Consider the following 22,305-nt stretch of genomic DNA (forward strand, 5'->3'; position numbering starts at 1 on the left):
GTGTCTGCCATGAACCAAGAACATCAGAATGTGCATGACAGTCTATGGCTCATCATTGATTGTAAATTTGCAATACTATAAAACCCAGAAATATTTCCAAGCTCATGGGTGTTCTAGCTCTGCTTTGGAGATAGTCCTGTCTTTCAGCTGTGTGATCTGCAGATAAAGACAAGTGACTACTACACAACCTGACAATGAATGAGAGGTCTGGGGGGGACTGCAGTACTCTGCACATTTTCAACATTCATGAAGGAGTAGGGTAAGCATCTCTCTGTGCAAGCCACCACCCACATCATGCTCTTCAACTGGATGATGAGTTGGGCCTAGAATATCAAAACTTTAGAAGCAAAAGAAGTATATAAGATAAAAATGTTGCTGACTCTGTTGGGCAAGGCATGGGTCTTTAAACAGATAGTTTCCTCTGCTTTTATTGTGAAGGGACATAAATGACTTCTTGATGACTCTTGAAGAAAAACCTCCAAACCAGATATCTGTGTGTTACGACACTGATCTTTATCTTCAGCAACCCCCTTGAAATTTAAGTAGAAGAAACCCCTAGGAGATGATCCCAGACAGCAAGTTAATAATTTTACATGGCTGAAATGATGGTGGAAGCATTGCACAAATCCACTTTGTAAAAGATAATGTGTAGCATGTATAATAACCTGGAAGTTCTATTTATTGCCTTGCAGCTCAGTTTATCAATTTTTAAATATTTGATGCAGATGTTAATTTCCAAGCAAGTTCTCATCTGCAGCTTTAGATTTCCATTACTGTATTAATATTTGCTGTTTGCATTTTTTAACCCCCAAGGCATGAAACCAGTGATTAATGAATTTTTGCTCCCATTTTTCTTAAACTCTGGCAAACCCATGCATGACTTCATCCAGGTTTCTAACATAATTTTTCACCTCTGTTGTCTTTAACTCCAGTAAAATAAAATGTTCACCCAGAGCTTACTTATCACTCCTTTTCTTCACATTTCACTTTCTTCCTTTGCACATATCCTGTTTTATCCTGTTTTCCTTCACTACTCAACAATTCTTCATATGCCTAGATTTCCAAATACATGTCAAATTGAATACCTTTTGAGTCCCAAGAGATACTGGTGCCTAACAGTAGCACAAACAAGGGATCTCACACATAGCAATTTATATACCCAAAGTTCTTATACAGGACATTCAGAGAATGTAGAGCCAACACCTCAACATAATAAATAATGAAAGGCTTAGCAGGGTTAAAGTTGATTGGGTGGGTAGTAGAATGGAAAGAATCAATGGACAATTTTCTAATTGACTGGATAGCCCATTCCATGCTGATGTTTTGTTAGAAAAAATATCTCAGAAGATTTTGCTAGGTTTGAATAATAACAAGGCTCAAATTCAAACCAGTAAAACTCCAGTGAAGTTGAGGGAACTGCCTCAAGAATTGGTTTGCTGGATTGCTATTTTGCAATTACAATCCATGGAATTTCCTTGCCCATGAAGTGAAACAGCAGGGTACAGAGCAACATGACCAAATGAAATTGATCTGGACGTGGTTGTATACAGGCAGGGCAGAAAACTGTTTGTCATTCAATTACTTCTTTTAAACAATAAAAACTGCCTGAAACTCCTAAAGTCCTCTTTTTGGAAATCTGAGAGGGAATGGATGAAACAGGAGTATGACCCAGTCTTAAATCAGTGAGCACAATAAAACCATACTCAAAATGATTTACTCAATGCTAGTAAATACCTATGATATCTTCCCCACTGAGGACTATTTCAATGCAGTTTTTGTGCAAGCAGAAATGTAATCCAGAGTTGCAGGCTAAAAGCCATTGCAAATGTATGCAGATGTATGCAGATACTTGGAAAAGTAAACCACACAAAACTAATCACATAAATAGAATGTCTCCACTGTGAAAATAAAATCTCAAAATTGCTATTAAATGTGAGGAAAGAATGCTTTGGAAAGTACAGAGATCTATTAACACTCAGGACATCACATCTGCAGAACCCCTGCTATAGGTTTCAGATCCCTTCCCCCAAAAGGAGAAAAGGTAGTTCTGAAGCTGTAGGGCTTGACACGTTTTCATGGTACGCAGTAATGTGTTCATTAGGGAAGCTGTTTGCCAATCTGAGCCTGACAATTAATAGAGTTTCAAAGCAGCCTGTGAAATGAAATCATAAAATAAATAAACCCTGAAATTTAGAAAAGAATGATAATCTCTTTGCAAACAAATCACATCCACAGATCTGAAAGGAGTTTACAGGAGTTTAGAGTTTACAAGAAAACTTGCTGTGTAAAGAGGGTAAAGCTATATGGAAGGCAGAAAAGGATAAAAAGAAGAAAAGCATTCATTTGGGATGAATGATTCCTTATATGGCTTCATGCAAACCACTGATTGTGTGAAATAAAAAAGAGAAATAAAATGCACAGATTAAAACAGAGAGCTTGCAAGATCAAAACATAGAGAGAGATAGACAAAACTGTGGGAAAGGGTCTGAAAAAGGATATACAACATGAGTAGCAGGCATATGGAAAGACAACTACTCAAATGTAGAAGAAAAATTAAAACAGAACCACAAATGTCTCTTCTTTTAGATCAAGTAGCACTCTGGTCTGCCATGTCTTTGTGTTGAGTAATTCCAGCCCCCCAGGGCAGGAACTGCTTCTTACAGGGCGCTGTATATATATAAAGGGTGGCACCATGGACCCCTTATTCTGCATGCAGATTTGGGCTAATTAAAGGACCTTCTTTCTAAAAATAAATTTCTGAGGTCTAAAAAGTATTTGGCAGTGATTATGACTCACAACAAACCATTGGTTTGATGTCTTTTGTCTCAGTGCCCATGTCTGGATAACCAAATCATTAATGTAAAGGTTAACCAGATGCGTAACTGTAATATAAATTCTAAAGACTTTAAAATCTAAAAATCTTAAAGCACTTGACTTACCTATGAGAGCAGAGCTCCCTGGACTGACAGTCAGTTTTGTTCCTGAAGGAGAAGTCAGCACTGAATGGGTGCTGGGCCCAGCACTGCTAAGCACTGCTGTCAAGTCTTCTAGGTAAGGAAGAGGTCGTGGAGGCTCTGGTAACAGATTGGGAGAATGAGCAACACTATAGCAGAAAACATCTTGGGATATAGATCCTGCTCCTCTTCTCCCACTCCCCCTCCCACCTCCCCCTCCCCAGATATTGCTGCAATTTTCATTGTGCTGCAACATTGCCATTTCAGAGGGGCAGATTAAGCAACTTTGGATAACTACTGAAACTTTGCCTCATGTGAGGTAAGGTGCTGGAGAAATTATTAAAATAACATCTGTATCAATGTGACCACAAACTGAAAGAAATCATCTTCGAAGGTTACCACAGCATTCTGGTTGTCCCTATTCATATGTGACAGAGTTATATGGTATCTGCAGATACAGCAGCTTGGAAGAAAAAGCAAATGTATACAGCGTAGAGGCCAAAGGAAATGTTCATGACAATTAATGAAAAACTTCTAGTGTCTGCTACAACTTGGATCAAGCCCTAATTAAATATAGTTATAATGCTGCCAGATCCTGTGGTATACTTAGGCAGAACTCCAAAGGACTAAGAGTTCAGAGTTCAAGAGGATCAGTCTATGTTGAGAACTGCAGGATTTAGTTGTTTACTAATCACAATGCTATTTTAAAAATTGAGGTAATGCCTAGCATTCTCAATTCTGCTTGTCAAGAAAATGATGTGATATTTGATCAAAATGAACAGTGGCTTCATCCCCTTTCAATTAGATTACGGCGCCCATTATGCATATCACTCAGCACCAGGAGTACAGGTCAAGGATACCTGAACTGTTCTGTTCCATCAAGGAGCTAAAAATGTAATTTGCTTACAAACATAAGCAGCTTGCATAACTCACAGTAATTTACCATCTTTAAAAGCTAAGCCATCTACAATGATCAGAAAAGGATTTAGAGATCATCTGGGAGTATTTATTTATAGGCTGAAACTCAGCTGATTTTTTTTTTTCAGATTATTTTTTTAGACTGAGATTCTAGAGTCAGTCTGGATCAGTAGGAGAAAAGTTTGAACCTTCATTTTAGTACTGTCTGTGAAAATCTCACTGTTATATATCCTCTGGAATGTAGTTATGAAAGCTGAGTTATCTCACTAGTTATGAAAGCTGAGAGCTGTAGTGGATGCTCTAATGGTATTGCCCCAGTTGTGAGGAATGGTTTCAAAATTTGAGACTTCACCACCAAATGCACTACTAAAGTACTTAAAAAGTCTGTCTGGATGTGTCAGCTGCCAGGCAGGCAGAAATTATAGAAGATGAGTTACTAGGAAAGGAAACGCCCTTTCCCACAATTGCCTTTCACACAATTCCAGTTTCTACCAGGTACCACTTCCACTCACGTCTCACAGCTGCCACTCTCTTTCAAATCAGCCAGATGGGCTTTCTGTCTGGTGTTTAAAAACATGGGGAAAATAAAATTCACCATTCACAGAACTTGAGATGTACTTTTTAGAAGCACACTGATTTTATGGACCTTTGTGAAGTGTGTCAGTATCACACAGCCTTGAATGGGAAGACTGCTCAGCAGAGACAGAACACTTCACAGGGAAAAATGCCATCGCTCTCATTTTAAGATAGTCACTTTAAGACATGGTTAATAAATGCTTTTCTTACTTAGCAATTCTGAGAGAGTATCTTGGGACTGGGAGGTGCAATCTCTGTCCTTAGATGTTTTCTCCTTATCCACTTTCCTTTTACCACCACCTTGCTTAAGCTGATGCTGCCCAGAGTACAAAAGGAGACTGATGCTTTCTTTAGAGCAGGGCTCCCTGCATGCCATTTCCTCCTTCCACAACAACCAATTAGTTCTGTCATCTGGATGTGCCAGTAGCCACATTACTGCTGTTGCCAGTCCAAAATACCAAAATACCCCAGACTTACCAAGAACCAACAGCTGGGAGCTTTCAGTTACTTCCCCGTGGAGATTGGACGCCTTGCAGGAGTATAACCCTTGATCTGACAGAGAAACATTTGCTATGAACAGCAACCCATTATGCACATGGTGAGTAGAGGATAGCTTGACCTTGTTCTTAAACCAAGTAACTTTTGCTTCGGGAACACCTGGAAAAAACATTGGCAAAGTGTAACTAATACCAGTATTACAAGGCAAAAATACTTGTAAGGCTAGTAGTTCAAGTAGAGATGAGAAGTACTGAGTGAAGGCTAAAGAAAAAGAGGAAGGGTCAAGGAAGATTTCATACGGCCACAGTCATTTAGAGCAGTGACTCAAATAAAACAACTAAATAAATACAGAGACAGACACAACTAATTTTCTTCTCACAGGCAGCTACTCAGATAGTCCTAGTCTATAAAGGCAGATTCCTCTGCATTTCACTAGCAGCAGAAGAAACAGGGGTTAAAAGTGAGATCCCCTTAATGTTGAGGTATTGCTGTTAAATCTAAGAAAGATTCTTAGATTTAGAAGACTCTGCCTACAAAAGTGCCTACACCAATGCTACAAAAACGTTTTTCTAATTGCATTCTACAAGCATGTCCTTCCCCTGCCTTCAGTGTTTCCGCACTACAGGAGATTTGCAGGTACAGCTGTTCCTGCAGTTTGCTTTGGGGAAGATGAGCAGTGTATGTCAATGAGCAGCAGTTTTATTTTCTTTTGAGCTCCCACCTCCAGTGACACACATAGCCTCGAGATGGGAGCAGGAGGCAGCCAGCACAGGGATGAGCAAACACATTGTGTCGCATCACTGCTGCAAGGGGTAGCAAGAGCCTCTCAAGGGCCTCTGCTGGGTGATGGCGGATGCCAGAGGACAGAGGGCTGAGGGCTTCCCTTGCAGAAGTATCACAGAGACTCAGAGTCTGAGAGGTGCCAGCTGGAAACAGAACTCACTTTCCTGGGCAGGCAAGACTTTAGGTAGTGAGTAATTACCCGAGTCTACTCTTCTTCAGCTTTCCCCTCCATCCACGTGTATGTATCCAGCACAAAAAGCCTACCTGCAATACTAGTAAGCAGAATTTTGTAAGCTAATTAAGATAATTTTGCTAAACCAGTGGCTCAGGGAGAAAGGAATCATTGCAATACAAGTTCCTAACAGTGGTGACTAGTTTCCAATGCCGCAACATTCTTGAAATGGTGAATTATATTTCACAATCTGGTATAGCTGATGAATAAACACGGGCCATAAATCAAGGCAAGAACTAGAAAATAAAACCTTCAGCATGTAGGTGAAATACAGAGAAAAGGACTGTTTAGGAGAACTGAGAGAACTGCAAATTAGAGTAACAAAGATACAAGGAGGTAAAGGACAGGAAGGTAACATATTTTAAGCCACCCTTCCAAACCTGTTCTGACTGGACAGTCACTAATTGCACATGACATTTTAGCATTGCAGAATTCCCTACAAACTAGATTTTAAAAACTGGTTCTTTCTTACATGTCAAACTGTATTTTAAGTAACAGTCTGGGCCATATTGCTTGAAGTTTCTGGTATGCAAATGAATATCTGCACAATTTAAGCACTGAAATCAACAGAAAGCTCCCTAGTGATGCTGATGTTGCTCTGACATCCTATTTTTAAGTGAAATGGTGCACAGCAGTAAAGTTACCCACACCAAAAATGCTACTGGCTTTCTGAGGCTTGGAGCAAATCCTCCAGCTGGCAGTCACAGGCATCTGGAAGACTCCTGAGTGACTTTTGGGTGGGAGTTCCCCTAGGATTAGTTTTGGAGAAGTCTGGAATTGACAATAATCACCTAACAATAGTTAAAAAATATATTCCTTCACCTCTATAGACAAAGAAATTATTTTATGTCAAGTGAAATAATGTTGGCTTTCAATCTTGATCAAAACCATGACACTGTCTTTGTGGTTAAACTAAAATAGAGCTTCATCTTGACATAAATCACACCACATGCCAATTAAACTCTAATGCATCCCGAATGACTCTATTTGCCCTTGTCTTTTAGTTAATATCTATAGATTTCAATTCAGAAGACAGACTTCGACAGTGTTTATGCCTGTCTTAAGAAGTGGAAAAGCAATATAAGATTACTCCCTAGGCTTTGATTGTGTACTCTTCCATTATCTCTTATTTTTAGAAACTTTTCCAGGTTTATCAACATGTGTCAGCAGCAAGTGTATATTTCTGGCCCTTGACAGAAAATGCAGCTTTAGAGAATACCATAACTGATCCTTAATATTTCTCCTGTAAGTACCTATTCTGCTGTCTTGCTGACTCTCAGTAAAAATGTGTCTTTACATGAGCTGAGCTATCCAGATCCAATATACACATGGTCCTCTACCAGAGGCTGTACAGCACACTATGATTTAGTAGCCATTTCATTGTTAATGTTTTCTGGGGAGCTTTGGCAAACAATACAGATGTGAAGTTTATCTACCCGAAAGAAGTCACTACTATACAACACATTTGCTGACTGTAGAAGTAGTGCATGTTACTCTTATCCTTAGAATTGATTGTTCTAAGGGTGATCAAAACTATATAAAAGTTGAATAACCATAAAGCTGAAACAAAAAGTTTGTGCTTACATTAGGAGGAAAATTACATTTATTCTCATACTATGTTACAGATTTTATGAGCTGGTTCATTTTCCAGGTGTAGGTGAGACAGTTGATAGAAATTCCTGTTCTTAGATCATTCCTCAAGGTAGTTTTTTTTGTAATTGCTGTTGAATTATTAACACTATTTTTATGAAATTAGGATTCTAGTGCCCATAAAACATATCTGTCCTCATTACTCACTCTCTTATTCCCTTTGTAACATCCCAGCTTGGGGTTTGTGATTTTATGGTAATTTCAAGGGCATTAACCTCTGGTGTCACCATAGTTAACATTTTCTGTAGAGGCAGTAGCAGATTTTTTTTTCACCCATGGAGAAAATTAGGATTTAAGAAAATTTTTTCTGTGTCACAGAAGACTCCAATATACAGATACTAGATAGCAAAAAGCCTTCTATTAGACAAGAAGACACAGCTAAAATTTTCCATTTTGGATGTTGTCATAGTGGGTGAGTTTCACAAAATTGCTAGAGATTATTTTCCTCTCAGAGAAGACTTCGAATTTGTTCCCCTGACCATTTTGTGCTTCCCTCCTGTAGTTTTCTGATATTATAAGTACTGCAGAAACTTTATTTAGTCACATTCTGTTGTTTACATGGTGCTTTTGGTGAAGAGAAATGGCTACACTTAGATCACCAATAACTGTCTGAATCTGTGTGTTATGTGCCTGGGCAGCTAAGAGAACCTAGAGAGAGAAATACAAAATAATTGGTGTTAATGTAATGTTTAGTCTCTTTCACACAATGTCCATGCAGGTCAGCATGGTGAGGCCTGGGAAAAAAAACCAGGTATCATTTTCATCTTTTTCCTTAAAAGTCACTGAACACCAGTCTGATTGCAAGAGTGTGTCATACTATGCATAAAAGTGTAATGAAACCATGGTATGGCCCCAGGTCTTTGGAGATTTTCCAGCTCCTCCTCCTGATCTCAATGTCATTCCCAACAGCCATAGGACTGCCACACACAGATAAGGTCAACCTATTTTGGTTACCACTGGAAAGAGGCAAACTTTCACTGTAAGACTGAGGGATACTCAGTCTCTGACTGGAAAACAGTTTTAGGGAAAATCCTGTTTCAGCAGAATTCCTCTAAACACCTGCAACTCCAAGATGAAAAAACAAAAAAGAAAAAAAAAACAGAAAAAAAAAGGTGCTAATATGCCTTTAATGTAAAATAAGTTTGGCAGAAAAATAAGAAACTAGCTGGAGTGACTTTTAAAATCCCCATCAGTGACAAAATTAGTCAGTCCATGCTTGTATACTGTCACCGAACATTCCCAACCAGTAGCCATGTGTATCAGTTTTGTTGCAGCCACACCACACCGTGTATCTCTTAAAATGACGCCTGTTGCATTGACTCAGGGTTTTTTTTTTTTTGAGCCTAATCTTCTTAAGCCACTACACTTGCCTTGTTTGACATGGATAAAAGGAAGACAAGTTCTGTGACAAGAATTAATGGAAGCAATGAAGTTTGTCCAAGAGCTAGGAAAACCTTGCAATTTCACTCAGCTGCAACTGGAGATAGCAATTTAGCAAAGAATCCCACAGAAATTTATCGCCAAAGACACCTGCACAGGAGAGAATAATTTTTTACCTGCAACCTGGCAGTTAATGCTAACATTTGCTTTCTGGATTGTTTTCAGCATGCTTCCAATATCAACAGTGACAGCAGGTGATTCAGTGTTGATCACGGTAGCTCTTGATGCCTTTATCAGTGGCTTTCCTGCATAAAAGAAGCACCACAGTTTATCATAACAAGCATATCAGCGCCACAATGGGATAGATAGGCTGGAACACTCTTTGTGAAAGTAGACACGACAAGCAGGTGGATAAGGGAAAATGAAGTGTAAGACCACCTGCTTTTTACAATATTTCAGTGTCACCAAAGTCCATGAGTAAAGCTGTTTTGAAAAAAGAAAAGGCATGCTTGAAGCAGAGGCAGAATAGCACTGAAGCCATATGGACCTGCAGGAGAACCAGCTGAATCAATTAACACCAGCATAACTGGAGCTGCAGTGAGATGCTTGCCTGGTGCTGCAGTGCACCACCCCCCTTTGGTAAAGACCAATCCCAGGGGCCTGAATGATGGCTACAAGCACAGCAGAGAAAGTTTAGACTAACATGCAAGCTGTTTCTACACATTGATCATGGTTTCCTTAAACAACAGGGGAAACAACAGGGTGGGGAAGACCATTGCTCATAATGGCCAGCAGAAGAAGATGAGGGATATAAACTGAATTAATGTTATACACTGTTACTACATATTTCAGAAAACAGGTTATCTGATGGGAAGGGGCTTATCTCTAATACAGCTACTGCTTTGCCCACAATAAAGTGTACTTTCAACATTGGTGACAGCAAGTCAAGGTGTTTCGCTGCTGTTGCGTCCTTGAGGGATTACTTATGAAGTTATCCACCATCAGTGGCTCAAGAAACCTTCCGCAAATCCTTTTGTAGGGCTACTGTAAAGGGACGCTCACAAAACAGGTCAGGGGTACCCAAGCTTAGCTTTGAGAGCACTAATGCAGCAGAGCTGACAAGAGCTGAATTAAGGTGCTCCCCTGTCTCAGAGAAAGTGCTCTGCAGTCAGGATATTGCCAGAATAGCAGAAGATAACAGAACTGCTTTAAATCACATGAGACTTGGGTGGTTTTGACTCAGTGTTGCATTTTCAAACACAAAATTTTCCAAAAATCCATAAACACCTTTTTCCCCCCGTTTGAAATAAGTGGTCAGATACAAAACCAGATATCCTCATTTGACTCCAAAAGCTGCAGTTTCAGGCTAATGTCTTTCACTAGCTTTATTTGTATGTTAATTTGGCACTTATCAATGAAGAAAAGATGGATCTGAGAAAAATAATTTGATTTCATTGAGCTCATGGAGAGTTCTGAAAATTTAAGTCAGTCTTAAATATAAATCTCTCCACATAGCTGTATATCAAGGGCTTTTAAAAAATAACATTCATCTGTAACTCCTGTCATATCAGTTTGGTATTTTTTTTGTGCTTTACATTTTTTTAGTTTGATTATTTAAATACTCAAGAATAGCTAAGTAAAAGACTATATTTTATTGTTTGAATACCTCCAAAAGTTTTGATTCTTTTGGTAAAGTCTAAAGAAAAGAAAAATTTTTCAGCTATCCATCAGCCTTTTATTTTCCTGATTGTTTTCCATAACCCCACCACAAGACTAAAAATCTTTTAGCTGTTCAACTCATAAATGAGTAGGAAACCATTGTGAAAACAAAAAGGAGCATATTCCACTGTCTTTTTTTCCCATGCATGTGTTAAATGAATCAGAAAATTCTTTAATGAAATAAGCTTTCATCCCCACTCTTGATTCCTCTAAGATGATCTCAGCTTTCCATGTTTTTTTTGAGAAAATACACCCATTATGGAAAAAGATTGTTACTTTGTTCCAAAAACTGATCAGTATTTCATTTTGATGTTTATGGTCTCATTTTATAGGCTGTTCAACTTTTTGCCTTGGATGTGAGACGAAAAAGTATGCCAGTTCCTAAGAGGAGTTTTGCTTGAGTCTGGGAAGCATGAATGTTAGTTCACCTAAATGTTTAAATTATAGCTTTGCTAATTAATTATAATTAAAAAGCTAAAGTCTTCCTGTGTGACATGTAGACCTAACACTTTATTTTTACAGTGTCATACAAAATTATTGCCACAACATGTACAAAAACTATGGCTTTTACACTCACTAAACAATGTGGACAGAAGAGCAGTTTTGACCGATGATTTTTTAATCTCATGCTCAGCTTCATGCTGGTGCAGCATAGTAGGTTTAGTGTGAGCTGCTTCTTCTAAAATATGACACTACCCTAACAGCAGCACTACTACCTTGCTGCCTGGAGTTCAGCAAAGTTATTTCTGATAGTAGTACTGTAAAAAGGATCAGTCTCTTCAGTTTTGCCTACAGGTAATTTGTAGCTCTGATGCAGATTTTTCTTTTTGCCCTGGAAGATTCACCCACTCCGCTAAAGGACAAGACAAAGTCTCTTTCTAGTTGATTTACTGATTTTCTAAGCTTCACTGCTATCCATTGCTGCCTTATTACATTTTCTTTATGCTTCTCTCAACTGAAATTTTCTCTGTGTTTGGTGTAATTTTTTTTTTAATGAAAGCTTATCAACAGCTATTCCTTCCTCTAGTCACACATGGATACAATGGCAGCTGATGGTTGCTGCCTATGCATTGGAAGCCTCCAAGCATTTCCACATGCTGAAGCAGTGAAATGGATAAGTCTGCAAATCAATAAGCTTTTCAGTATTCTTAGCATGTTTACTTTTGCCTTGGTGATTAATAGGATCCTCCTTCTCTAAAACCTCTCTGCCCTGTCACAATCATTAGCTGTCATTGTCTGTTCTGTTCCTCTATCTTTCTTAACAGCTCTTCATTCATGTTTGCTGCTCCACCCTTCTGCTAGTCCTGATGTGGTTGTGAGCCTGCTGACCATGTCTGCTCGGGAACCTTAAAGAAGCTGGATTCACACTTCTGACTCCCTTTGCCACTGGCTTTTATCTGGATGAGTTTTCTTTAGAATTGAATTCTAAACCAGCACAGGATATGCTTTAGAATCTGTTACTAGAGGAATAAAAACATGGAATCTAATTTTTTGAGAACCTCTATTTGCCACAATTGAAACAGTGTCAGCCATGCTTGTGATTGAGTACAATACAGTGTTTGATCCTGTACAAGATTCAGCTCTGGAAGTTTTCTTGCTTGCCTAATGTACACATGAGTAACTCCTGCAATCCATCTGTTATACTGAAGAGATCAGTGTTATGTTTAAAATGAAGCGCAGAAGTTGGGAGGCTTGGACTGCACTGCCCCTACAGGCTGAAAATAACCAGGATACTGTTTTTACTGTTTACATGTCAGATGCAAGTAAGAAAAAAGCATTGATGTCTTGCAGAGACACATAAACCTAACAAACTATCTATGAAAGCCTTGGGTTTTTGCAGAGCTCACACCCTGTGTTTTCACCAGTGTACTTCTGTTGGTGCATATTACATAGCTTTAGCAGCCATCTCTTCCCCCACAAACAACTTCTGTCCAGATTCACACAAGTAAAATAGACAATCCTGCAATCACAGAGGTTAAACTATTACCTGCTAGTGTGACAGCAATGGAGACAGAGTCAGATCCCAGGGCATTGGATGCATTGCAAGCATAGAAACCCACATCAGCTTCCACAGGCGCTAGAATCTGCAAGGAGTCATCAGGCTGAAGGAGCAACCTGGAATAAAGCAGAAAGAAATAAAAATGTAATAGTCTCTTAGTCCATGTGAACATGAACATATATACTGGGAATTTTTAGGTTCAGGTAATATTTTTCTTAGACCAGGCCTTTAGGTTAAATTAAAAAATCTATGAAGAAATTTAAAGTCTTACATTGAGACTGTAAGTTGTGATTACTTAAATTAAATTTTAGTCTCATTCCCAATTCCTCTACTGCTGATATGTGCATAAAAGAAAGACTGCTTAGTAATCAGAACATCTGCCCAGTGAAACCTCCTCTGCTGTACCACTTGTGCCTAATGCTGAAAGAGTTTCTCAGCATTGCTGTCTTCCAGTTCTGCAGCACAGGAATAGCAATAGTAAGATAAAGCCAAATTATTGCAAGGGAAAAATCATGAAACGTGCTGAAGCTATGCAGAAAGAAGTGAAGTGAACCACAGGGTCAGCAATAAAGTCTGAAAAGTTCAGATTCTTTTATTGATGGGCAGCTTGTACAAACTCAGCAGTCTTGATTCTTCCCTAATAATCAGTGAAGATAGAGAGGAGTTCTCAGCTCGTCCTTGGGCTGAAGCCACGGTTTGTTTCCTCTCCAGTAATAGCACCCTACCATGAGCTCAGTGTACTGCCTATGGTTAAACAGAATTAATATGGTCTTAGTGCTCTTATGAAAAGCTTCTTTTCACTGTCTGGTTTTGCAGTGGTATAACTCATAAGGTCCTGGTATGTGGTGATGGATCTTTGTTGCGATAATCCTTTTGGTGATTGTTGTAATATATTCAGTATGTTTGAATGGTTCGTTCCTAGCAACCCCCTCACAGTTGGTTTAGCCCAATGCTGTTTGCCCCCTTTCCTGTCTCTTAGTGCAAATACCTATCCCTAATTCCCGATCCTTCTATGTCTATCATTGTAGCCCTGCCCTCTGCCTTGTCATTTAAGTGGAATCCCAACCTCTCATTCTAGAAAACCCTCTGTGTCATCTATGTAATCTCTGGATTCCTATAGGTTTTGGGAGAGGGTTCTTCTCCCCATGTACCCCTCATTGGTTCTGAGGCGATGTGATCCTGTCTCGTGCTCCTCCTCTGTTCTCCCGTGGTTTGTTCCTGTGTTGTCTGCTCCCCTGAGGCCTCCTCCCTTTATAAGTTGTATCATTGTACTGTTCTTGGTTCTACTGTCACTGCATCCCTTCAGAGGTATTTTGTCCCCTTCGGAATAAAGCCTCTTGGAGACGCATACAAAGGACCTTTCCTGCTCCTTTATCTCGAGCTTGGTGCACCAATCCATCTGTCCACAGTCAGAACTGTTGGCCACCCTCTGGCTGCACCGCTGCCCTTGCCGGTTGGTGACTGGGCAGGGAGCGGGCAGGGAGATGGCACGGCCCCGAGGGAAAATTGAGCTAGCCTGGCTAAGCTTTCTCCCCAAAATCGGACGCTGTGTCTGCTTGGCACCCAACGTGCAGCCTTCCCTCTTGTGGCCAGAGCCCACACAAGAGCTGTCCCCCAGACCCAAGGTGTCGGGGTTGTAAAGCTTGTTGGATCATCAGCACCCCTGAGCAGCTCGTCTGCTTTCTGGTCACTGCGGCTCCCAGGGGAGGAAGGGACAACCTTCTACGCATTGTGGTGGACATAAGGAGGACCCTTCCTGGGTGAGGACCATTCCCAACGTCATTCTTTCCAAAGATCATCGGATTGGTCAGTATCCTGGCAGCTGGGATAGACCCGGCTGGGTGCTCACAGGCTGGGTGTGGGTGCATCCCCAAGTGAGGGGAAGTGTGGTGCATCGCATTAGCATCCCACCCCAATGATTCCTTGGACCCTTTTTCTTTAGTTTGTTCCTTTTAGCCTTGGAAGTTTGGAGGAAAAAGTTGTGTTGGCAGTATGAGTGCCAGAATGTCAACCCCACAGCAGAAAGTTTATCTCCAAGTTGTGAGTTCCCTGGAGAGTAGGGGAATGGTGTTTTCTAAGAGTCAATTGAAGAGATTTGTAAGGTGGTTGTTTTTCCATTTTCTGAATGTGACCCCCCAAGATGTTAAGATGGTCGCATTTTGGAATGGAGTGGGAGCCAAGCTCACAATAAAAACTAAAGAAGGCGACTCACTGGGGGATGAATTTTTTCATCTTTTCATTAAAATGCAATCAATTACAAAAGATTTTAGAAGGAAAGTGGAGAAACAAACAAATAGATCATCCCCAGTTGACCCCAAGACCACTTGTTCCTCATCCCCTGTTTCTCATTCCCCTTGTTCCATATTGGGAAGACTGGGGGGAGCAAACCACCCAGAGAAGGCGCGGGGTAGCCCCCAAGTTGTGGATTGTCTCCCTGGTTCCCCATGACCTCCTCAGTACCTGTGCCTTGACAGTGTTGGCCCCACTGTCAGGGATCCTTGCCCAGTCCCTGTAACCTCACCCTCTTCCCCAGTTATAAATCCCCCAGTTTATCTCCAAGATGGTACCTTCCTGAACGCTGAAAAAGGAACACAAGATGGCGGTCACCACATGAAGTGGCTCCCCGACTTGTGTTTCTTCTCCCCACAATCCCTTTCTCCCTGTCCCATCCCCTCAAACCTGCTCCTTCCTATCCCCAAACCCCTCCTATGTTCCTGACTCTTTCCATTCCATGGTGTCAATCAATTCAGCTCTGCCCATGGGTCCTCCCAGTGCTCCTCCTCCATAAGTTCCATCCCCAGTTCCCACTGCCTTCAGTTGCTCCACCCAAACTAGTCCTGGCTCTGCCTCCAGGTTCCATTGCCAGCCCCACCCACTTCCAGTTTCCCACGCTCCTCCTTCTGGTTCCTACGGTGATGTGGGGGCTGTGGGTGAGGCACTGGGAAACTGAGGGTGGAACAATGACGGTGATGTCATCTTCGCTCCCCCACTAACTTACAACAGTAGCGGGAGGCATCCCAAGTGGGTGCCTTTCTCCTGCCAGAACATCACAGACTTGTACAAGACTCAGAAGGAGGTTGGCCGGTACAGTGAATATTTCAAGGGCCTCTTAAGAACAACATTATTGGCAAACACCTTAGTCCCAGGTGATCTGAAACAAATCTTTTCCAGCCTGCTCACACCATCTGAGTATCGGCTGTGGCTCAATGTCTGGAAGGGACTGCTTGTCGACCTCCTCCCTCAGCTTTGGGGCAACACTGAAGCAGCAACTGATTTAGATGACAATCCCATCACAATAAGTCATCTAGGTGGAGAGGGTGACTGGGCGCTGGCTTGGAAGCAGGCCGAAAAAGCCCTAAGGTTGTCCTCGACAATATAAAGGAAGCTGGTCAAAAGGCATTCCAAACTATGCCAACAAAAGAGCCCTTGCCCAGTTTTATATCTTTGAAACAATGTGTTGATGAGACCTTTCTAGATTTTGTAGATAGGGTCAGGGTGGTTGTTAAGCGGAAGGTGGCCAAATCAGAAATCCAAGAGAAAATCATCCTGGAAGTGGTCATGGAAAATGCCAATGAGGAGTGCAGAAAGATCATCCTCACCCTTCCCTTGACACCGCCACCCTCATTAGACGTTATTATGGAAGAGTGTACTAAGAAAGCAAGGGCAAGACCAGTGGAACAGCAGAAGAGAGTTACCATCAAAGAAAAGACAGCCACAGTTATGGGCACCATTCCAGCAGCCACTCCGAGGAAGTACTACTGCTTCCATTGCAAGCAGCCAGGACATTGGATTCAGGAGTGTCCATTTTTAGGGAAAGCTCCTCCAGTACCACCGAGGAGGGGAGGGGGAGGAAGAGGAAGGGGAGGAAACAACCCTCCTAAAAGTAGTGTGGGAGCGTGGACCTGCCCTGTGTAGAGCGCAGGGTGGTTGTTAATGAAAACCTTAATGATGGTCCCTCTGGTTTTTTCACTTCCCAGGACAAGACAGAGCCGTTCAGGTTCGAATTAACCCAATCTATGATGTTTTCTTCACGGTACTGGCATGAAATCCATGTAGACCCAGGACAGGACACTGTGATTTGTCAAAAGGTCAAGGGTCTCTACTGGGGGGGGTTGTAAGTACCTTGTTGTAGGGGACTCAAAACACACACCCCCTGACACTGAGATTGAGCTGGGAGTTATACCACCTACTCTGGGGTATCTCATTCTCCTGGCACATTGTGTCTATCCCTGCCATCCCTGCCTCTTCCTAAAGGCCAGGTCATTGCTCAGGCCATTCCGTTTGCTCAACAGCTGTTCAATGACCTGGACCTTTCAGTTTATTACACCAAGGCAGTGGGAGAGGACAAGCCCCTCATTTGGTGTGGCCTTAAGAGTAGGGGGCATTCTATAAAACTGCAAGGGATGATGAACACAGGGGTAGATGTGACGGACATTTCTCCGCACAAATGGCTGTCACACTGGGAGCTGCAGGATGTGGCAAGCGAGGTTCAAAGTGTAGGGAGAATTTAATTGGCAAAGCAGTCTAAGAGCATTGTACTAATTACGGGACCTGATGGGCAATTGGCTCAAGTACGCCCATTTATGTTAAATTCCAAATTCACTCTGTGGGAGAGACACGCCATGAACCAGTCGGGAGTCAGGTTTGAGATCCCTAAGACTGCCCAGGTTTTTTGAGTGTAGCCACTGATGAAGAGTGCCCTACTCAGAAACTGAACTGGCTTACTGATACACCTGTCTGTATAGATCAGTGGGTGCTGAGCAAACAGAAATTATGTGCGCTCACTCAGCTCATGGAGGAGCAGCTAGTAAAAGGTAGTATCAGAGAAACAAACAGCCCTTCGAATTCCCCGGTATTCATCATCAAAAAGCTGGGAAAGGACAGTGGTGCCTCCTTCACGATCTGAGAAAAATAAATGAAGTCATCAAAGACATGGGATCTCTCCAACTAGGGATGCTGTCTGCCTCAATGCTCCTGCAAGACTGGAAATTGGCAGTAATTGATATCAAAGATTGTTTCTTTCAAATTTCTCTACACCCAGCCAATGCCCCATGTTTGGAGTTCTTGGTTCCCTCCATCAACCGAGAGGCTCCCGTGAGGCGCTACCCACTGGCATATTCTTTCCCAAGGGATGAAAAACTCCTCTTCCCTCTTCCAGGACGTTGCCAGAATCCTATCCTCAGTGCATGCCAGAGCAGGGAAGTGCATCATCTACCATTATATAGATGATGCGCTAGTGTGTGCCCCCAATGACAACGTACTTGGGGTTCTTGATGAAACTGTTATTGCTTTGTCGGTGTCAGATTTAAGTTTCAACAAGAAAAAGTGAAGAGGCTGCCGCCCTGGAGGTATCTTGGTCTTGAGATCACCAACTGAATAACACCACAGAAGTTGGTGATCAGCAACAAGCTCAAGATCTTAGGGATCTCCATCAGTTGTGTGGGTCTTTGAACTGGGTCAGTCTCTGGCTGGGCTCACCATGGGAGATCTATCTCCTACTTTCAGCTTATTAAAAGGAGGGGAGGAGATGGATGCCCCGAGGCTTCTGACCGAGGAGGCAAAAGACGCATTGGGAAAGGTCCAACTGGCACTGGAAAGTCGGCAGGCCCATTGCTGCTGGCTGGAGCTTCCATTTAATTTTATCATCCTGGAGAAGCTGCCACAATTGTATAGCTTGATTTTTCAGTGGGACAAAGGTAAAAGGGACCCCCTCTTAATCGTAGAGTGGATGTTCCTTGGCCATCAATTGTCCAAGAGCATCACATGGCCACAAGAGCTGATGGCCCAGCTGATAAGCAAAGCCAGGGCGCGCATGCGTTTGTTGGCAGGGTGTGATTTTGAGTGTATTCATGGTATTCATGTGATTTCATAGGTATTCATACCTATCAAGCTGTCCACTGGGAAACTGACCAACGAGACTTTAGAGAACTGTTAAGAGATAATGTAAATCTACAATTCGCCCTTGATAGCTACCCTGGAAAATTATCCATCCATAATCCAGGCCACAAATTGTTTAACATGGAATTTAATTTGGTCCCAAAAGAGAAACAAAGCTGTAAGACTCTTAAGACCCTCACAATTATAACTGACGTGTCTGGGAGTTCTCACAAGTCAGTAATGACTTGGAAGGACCCCCAAACTCAGCAGTGGGAAGCCAAGGTTAAGATTGTTGAGGGCTCTCCTCAAGATTGTTGAGGGCTCTCCTCCAAGCTGAGTTGGACGCAGTCATCAGGGTCTTTGAAAGATTCACAGAGCCAATAAATATTGTCACCGATTCGGCTTACATCTAGGACAGAGCACACAGTGCTGAGGGAGGTCTTGAACCCAGTGATTTTTAGGTTGCTCTCAAAACCTATACAGCTGGTTTCCCACCAAGAGAGCAATCATTTTACATAATGCATGTGAGATTGCACTCTGACCTCCTCAGTTTCATTGCAGAGGGGAATCAAAGAACTGATGCCCTGGCCACCCCATTGCAGCTGGCTGTCTAAGGTAACATCTTCCATCAGGCCAAACTTAGCCATCAGCAATTCCATCAAAATGTGCCTGGTCTGGTCCATCAGTTCCATCTTAGGTGTTACTAGGTAAGAGCGATCGCGGCCACATGCCCCAACTGCTTGGAGTCTTCATTACTATCTATGGGGGCAGGGGTGAACTCCAGAGAACTCCCGAAGTTGCAAGGTGTGGCAGACAGATGTCAACCACATTCCCCAGTTTGGAAGACTTATGTGTGTGTTTCGGTGGACACTTTCTCTGGTGCAGTCTACACCTCAGCCCACACAGGGGAGAAGGCCGGATATGCACAGAAATATGTAGTGCAAGCCTTCTCCACCCTGGGATCCCTAGGGCAATTAAAACAGACAACGGGCAGGCCTCTACCTCCAGGGTGTCTGGTGATTTCCTGCTGGAATGGGGGGTTCAACATTGGTTGGGGATTCCATACTCCCCCACTGGCCAGGCAGTAATAGAATGAGCTCATCAGAATCTGAAGAAAATGTTAGAACATTAGAGAGGGGATGTTAAGATAAAATACCCACATATCAGGATCTCAAAGGCACTGTTCACCACTAGCTTCTTGAACTACTCCTTTGAGAACCTGAACCCCCCAGTAATAAGACATTTCCATCAAAATAAGATGCTAGAATTCAAAGAGCAGCCGCCAGTCATGGTGAAAGATCCAGAGATCCGTGAGACCAGAGGGCCTTTCGAATTAATAACCTGGGGGTGTGGATATGCTTGTGTGTCCACTCTTTCGGGCCTTAGGTGGATCCCACGCAAGTGTGTCAAGCCCCATATTCTATCCAGGGGCAAGGACAGCAACACAACCACCCCACCCCCTTCGAACAATCCCACTGATGTATCAGTGGCCTCAAATCGTAAAAGGCACCGGCAAGGGGGGAGAAATTATGAATTTTATGCTTTCTTTATATCATAATTACTGAAAGTTTGCGTTGAGTCTCCCACATGTTATTTTTCTCTTCTTTAAGCAATATCCATTCTGGTCATGAAAATGTGGAGACATCTGTGGCTTCTGATGCTGCTGGACCAGTCCCCAGAGGCATGGATTGTCCCGCAGCTGAAGGACAATGTCTGGGTTACCCTTGCCCATGCACTTCAACGGGACCATCTGTGTCTGTCTATAGCTGCTGTGGATGACCCCGTGTCAATGTGCCTGGTGGGGATTCCCTTTTCCTTTAATCAGTATCCAGCTCAGCTCCGGGCCCTCACTAATGAAATTGGTAAAAATCCACCACTTGTTTATTGATGTTATGTTCCTATTACAGACCCTTTCGTTTTATGGTGCAGGTGGTCTTCTGAGTTACCCGATTTAGAAAAAGAGCCCACTGAATTTGAACTCCTTGGTTCCTCTGTTGCACCCTATTATGTTCAATTAATTTTTAAACCCCCTTATTACTCCAAATCTTATACTTCTGTTAAGATCCATAAAAAAGAGTTTCAGGCAGCAAAATGGTGTCAATCCATTACACACCTGAATATCTCATCAAGTAAAAATCAGTTACTGCTCAAGCTGCCAAATGGTGTCTTTTTAATTTGTGAGCAAAGGGCCTGCCTGGGCAGGAATCCCCTCTCATCTGAGGCCCATGCACCATCGTACAGCTGTCCCTGTTTGTGCCAAACCAAACCCAGAGTTTTAACTGGCAATCTAAATCTAAACATTTGGCAGTCCAAAAATATAGCATTAAAGAATTTGACGAGCACTGCGACTCCGAAATTGTCCACTGGTCACATCCAAAAAGAGCTGCCATCTCTGCCTTTTTGCTGTGAGCGGCAGCAGCAAAAGCGCTAGGTGAACTGGGCCACCTAGAGTGCTGGGGGGTGAAAGAGGCCAACTTGACCTCAGTTGCTCTCAGTGACCTCCTAGAGAATGAGGAAGCAACGAGGCGGGCCACACTACAAAATTGTGTGGCCATAGACTTCAGACTCTTCTAGTGCACAGGCACAGCTGCAAAGAGTTTGAAGGACTCTGTTGCTTAAACATCACAGACAAAATCTAGAATATCTATGCCTTAGTCAACAAAATGAAGGACATGATGCACACCATCAAGGAAGAGACCAGGGACTGGTTTCAAAGCCTATTAAGAACTGGGGCATATTCGGGTGGATGTCCTCAATTGTGAAAGGTATTTTATGGGTTGTTTTAGTTCTCCTTCTTTCTGCAGTCATTAACATCACTAAAAGAGTATGTTTGAATGGTTCGTTCCTAGCAACCCCCTCACAGCTGGTTTAGCCCAATGCTGTTTGCCCCCTTTCCTGTCTCTTAGTGCAAATACCTATCCCTAATTCCTGATCCTTCTATGTCTATCATTGTAGCCCTGCCCTCTGCCTTGTCATTTAAGTGGAATCCCAACCTCTCATTCTAGAACCCTCTGTGTCATCTATGTAATCTCTGGATTCCTATAGGTTTTGGGAGAGGGTTCTTCTCCCCATGTACCCCTCATTGGTTCTGAGGCAATGTGATCCTGCCTCGTGCTCCTCCTCTGTTCTCCCGTGGTTTGTTCCTGTGCTGTCTGCTCCCCTGAGGCCTCCTCCCTTTATAAGTTGTATCATTGTACTGTTCTTGGTTCTACTGTCACTGCATCCCTTCAGAGGTATTTTGTCCCCTTCGGAATAAAGCCTCTTGGAGACGCATACAAAGGACCTTTCCTGCTCCTTTATCTCGAGTTTGGTGCGCCAATCCATCTGTCCACAGTCAGAACTGTTGGCCACCCTCTGGCTGCACCGCTGCCCTTGCCGGTCGGTGACTGGGCAGGGAGCGGGCAGGGAGGTGGCACGGCCCAGACGGAAAATTGAGCTAGCCCAGCTAAGCTTTCTCCCCAAAATCGGGCACTGCATCACTGGTATATACACCTACTTCAGCAAAAATTCAGTCCATGGGTTTGTGCTTATGTACTCTTGTTTTCATCACACTGTGTTTCATGATTGTTGCTCCTTTCTCTGAGTTTTCTTTTTAGCTGAAACTGTAGATAAAATCTACTGTTCTCATCAGCAACTTTCAGCAGTTGTTGCTTGTAAACTCTTAATTGAGTCTGTGATTGACAGTGGGTGGCAAGGGTGCAACTGGGGGAGGGATATGC

At 42.5% G+C, this 22,305-nt stretch overlaps 1 protein-coding gene across 1 annotated transcript in view; it reads right to left on the minus strand.

Annotated features, from left to right (window-relative positions):
* ADAMTSL1 (ADAMTS like 1) overlaps positions 1–22,305 on the minus strand; it is a 401,766-nt gene that overhangs the window by 20,963 nt on the left and 358,498 nt on the right. The window contains exons 21-24 of the mRNA XM_066568995.1: positions 12,698–12,825; positions 9,168–9,296; positions 4,926–5,105; positions 2,940–3,074 (exon numbers count right to left, since the gene is read on the minus strand). Of these exons, the coding sequence (XP_066425092.1) occupies positions 2,940–3,074; positions 4,926–5,105; positions 9,168–9,296; positions 12,698–12,825 (572 nt within the window). The remainder of the gene's footprint in view (positions 1–2,939; positions 3,075–4,925; positions 5,106–9,167; positions 9,297–12,697; positions 12,826–22,305) is intronic.

Source organism: Molothrus aeneus, chromosome Z, assembly GCF_037042795.1.
Source record: "Molothrus aeneus isolate 106 chromosome Z, BPBGC_Maene_1.0, whole genome shotgun sequence".
NCBI classification, from domain to species: Eukaryota; Metazoa; Chordata; class Aves; order Passeriformes; family Icteridae; genus Molothrus; species Molothrus aeneus.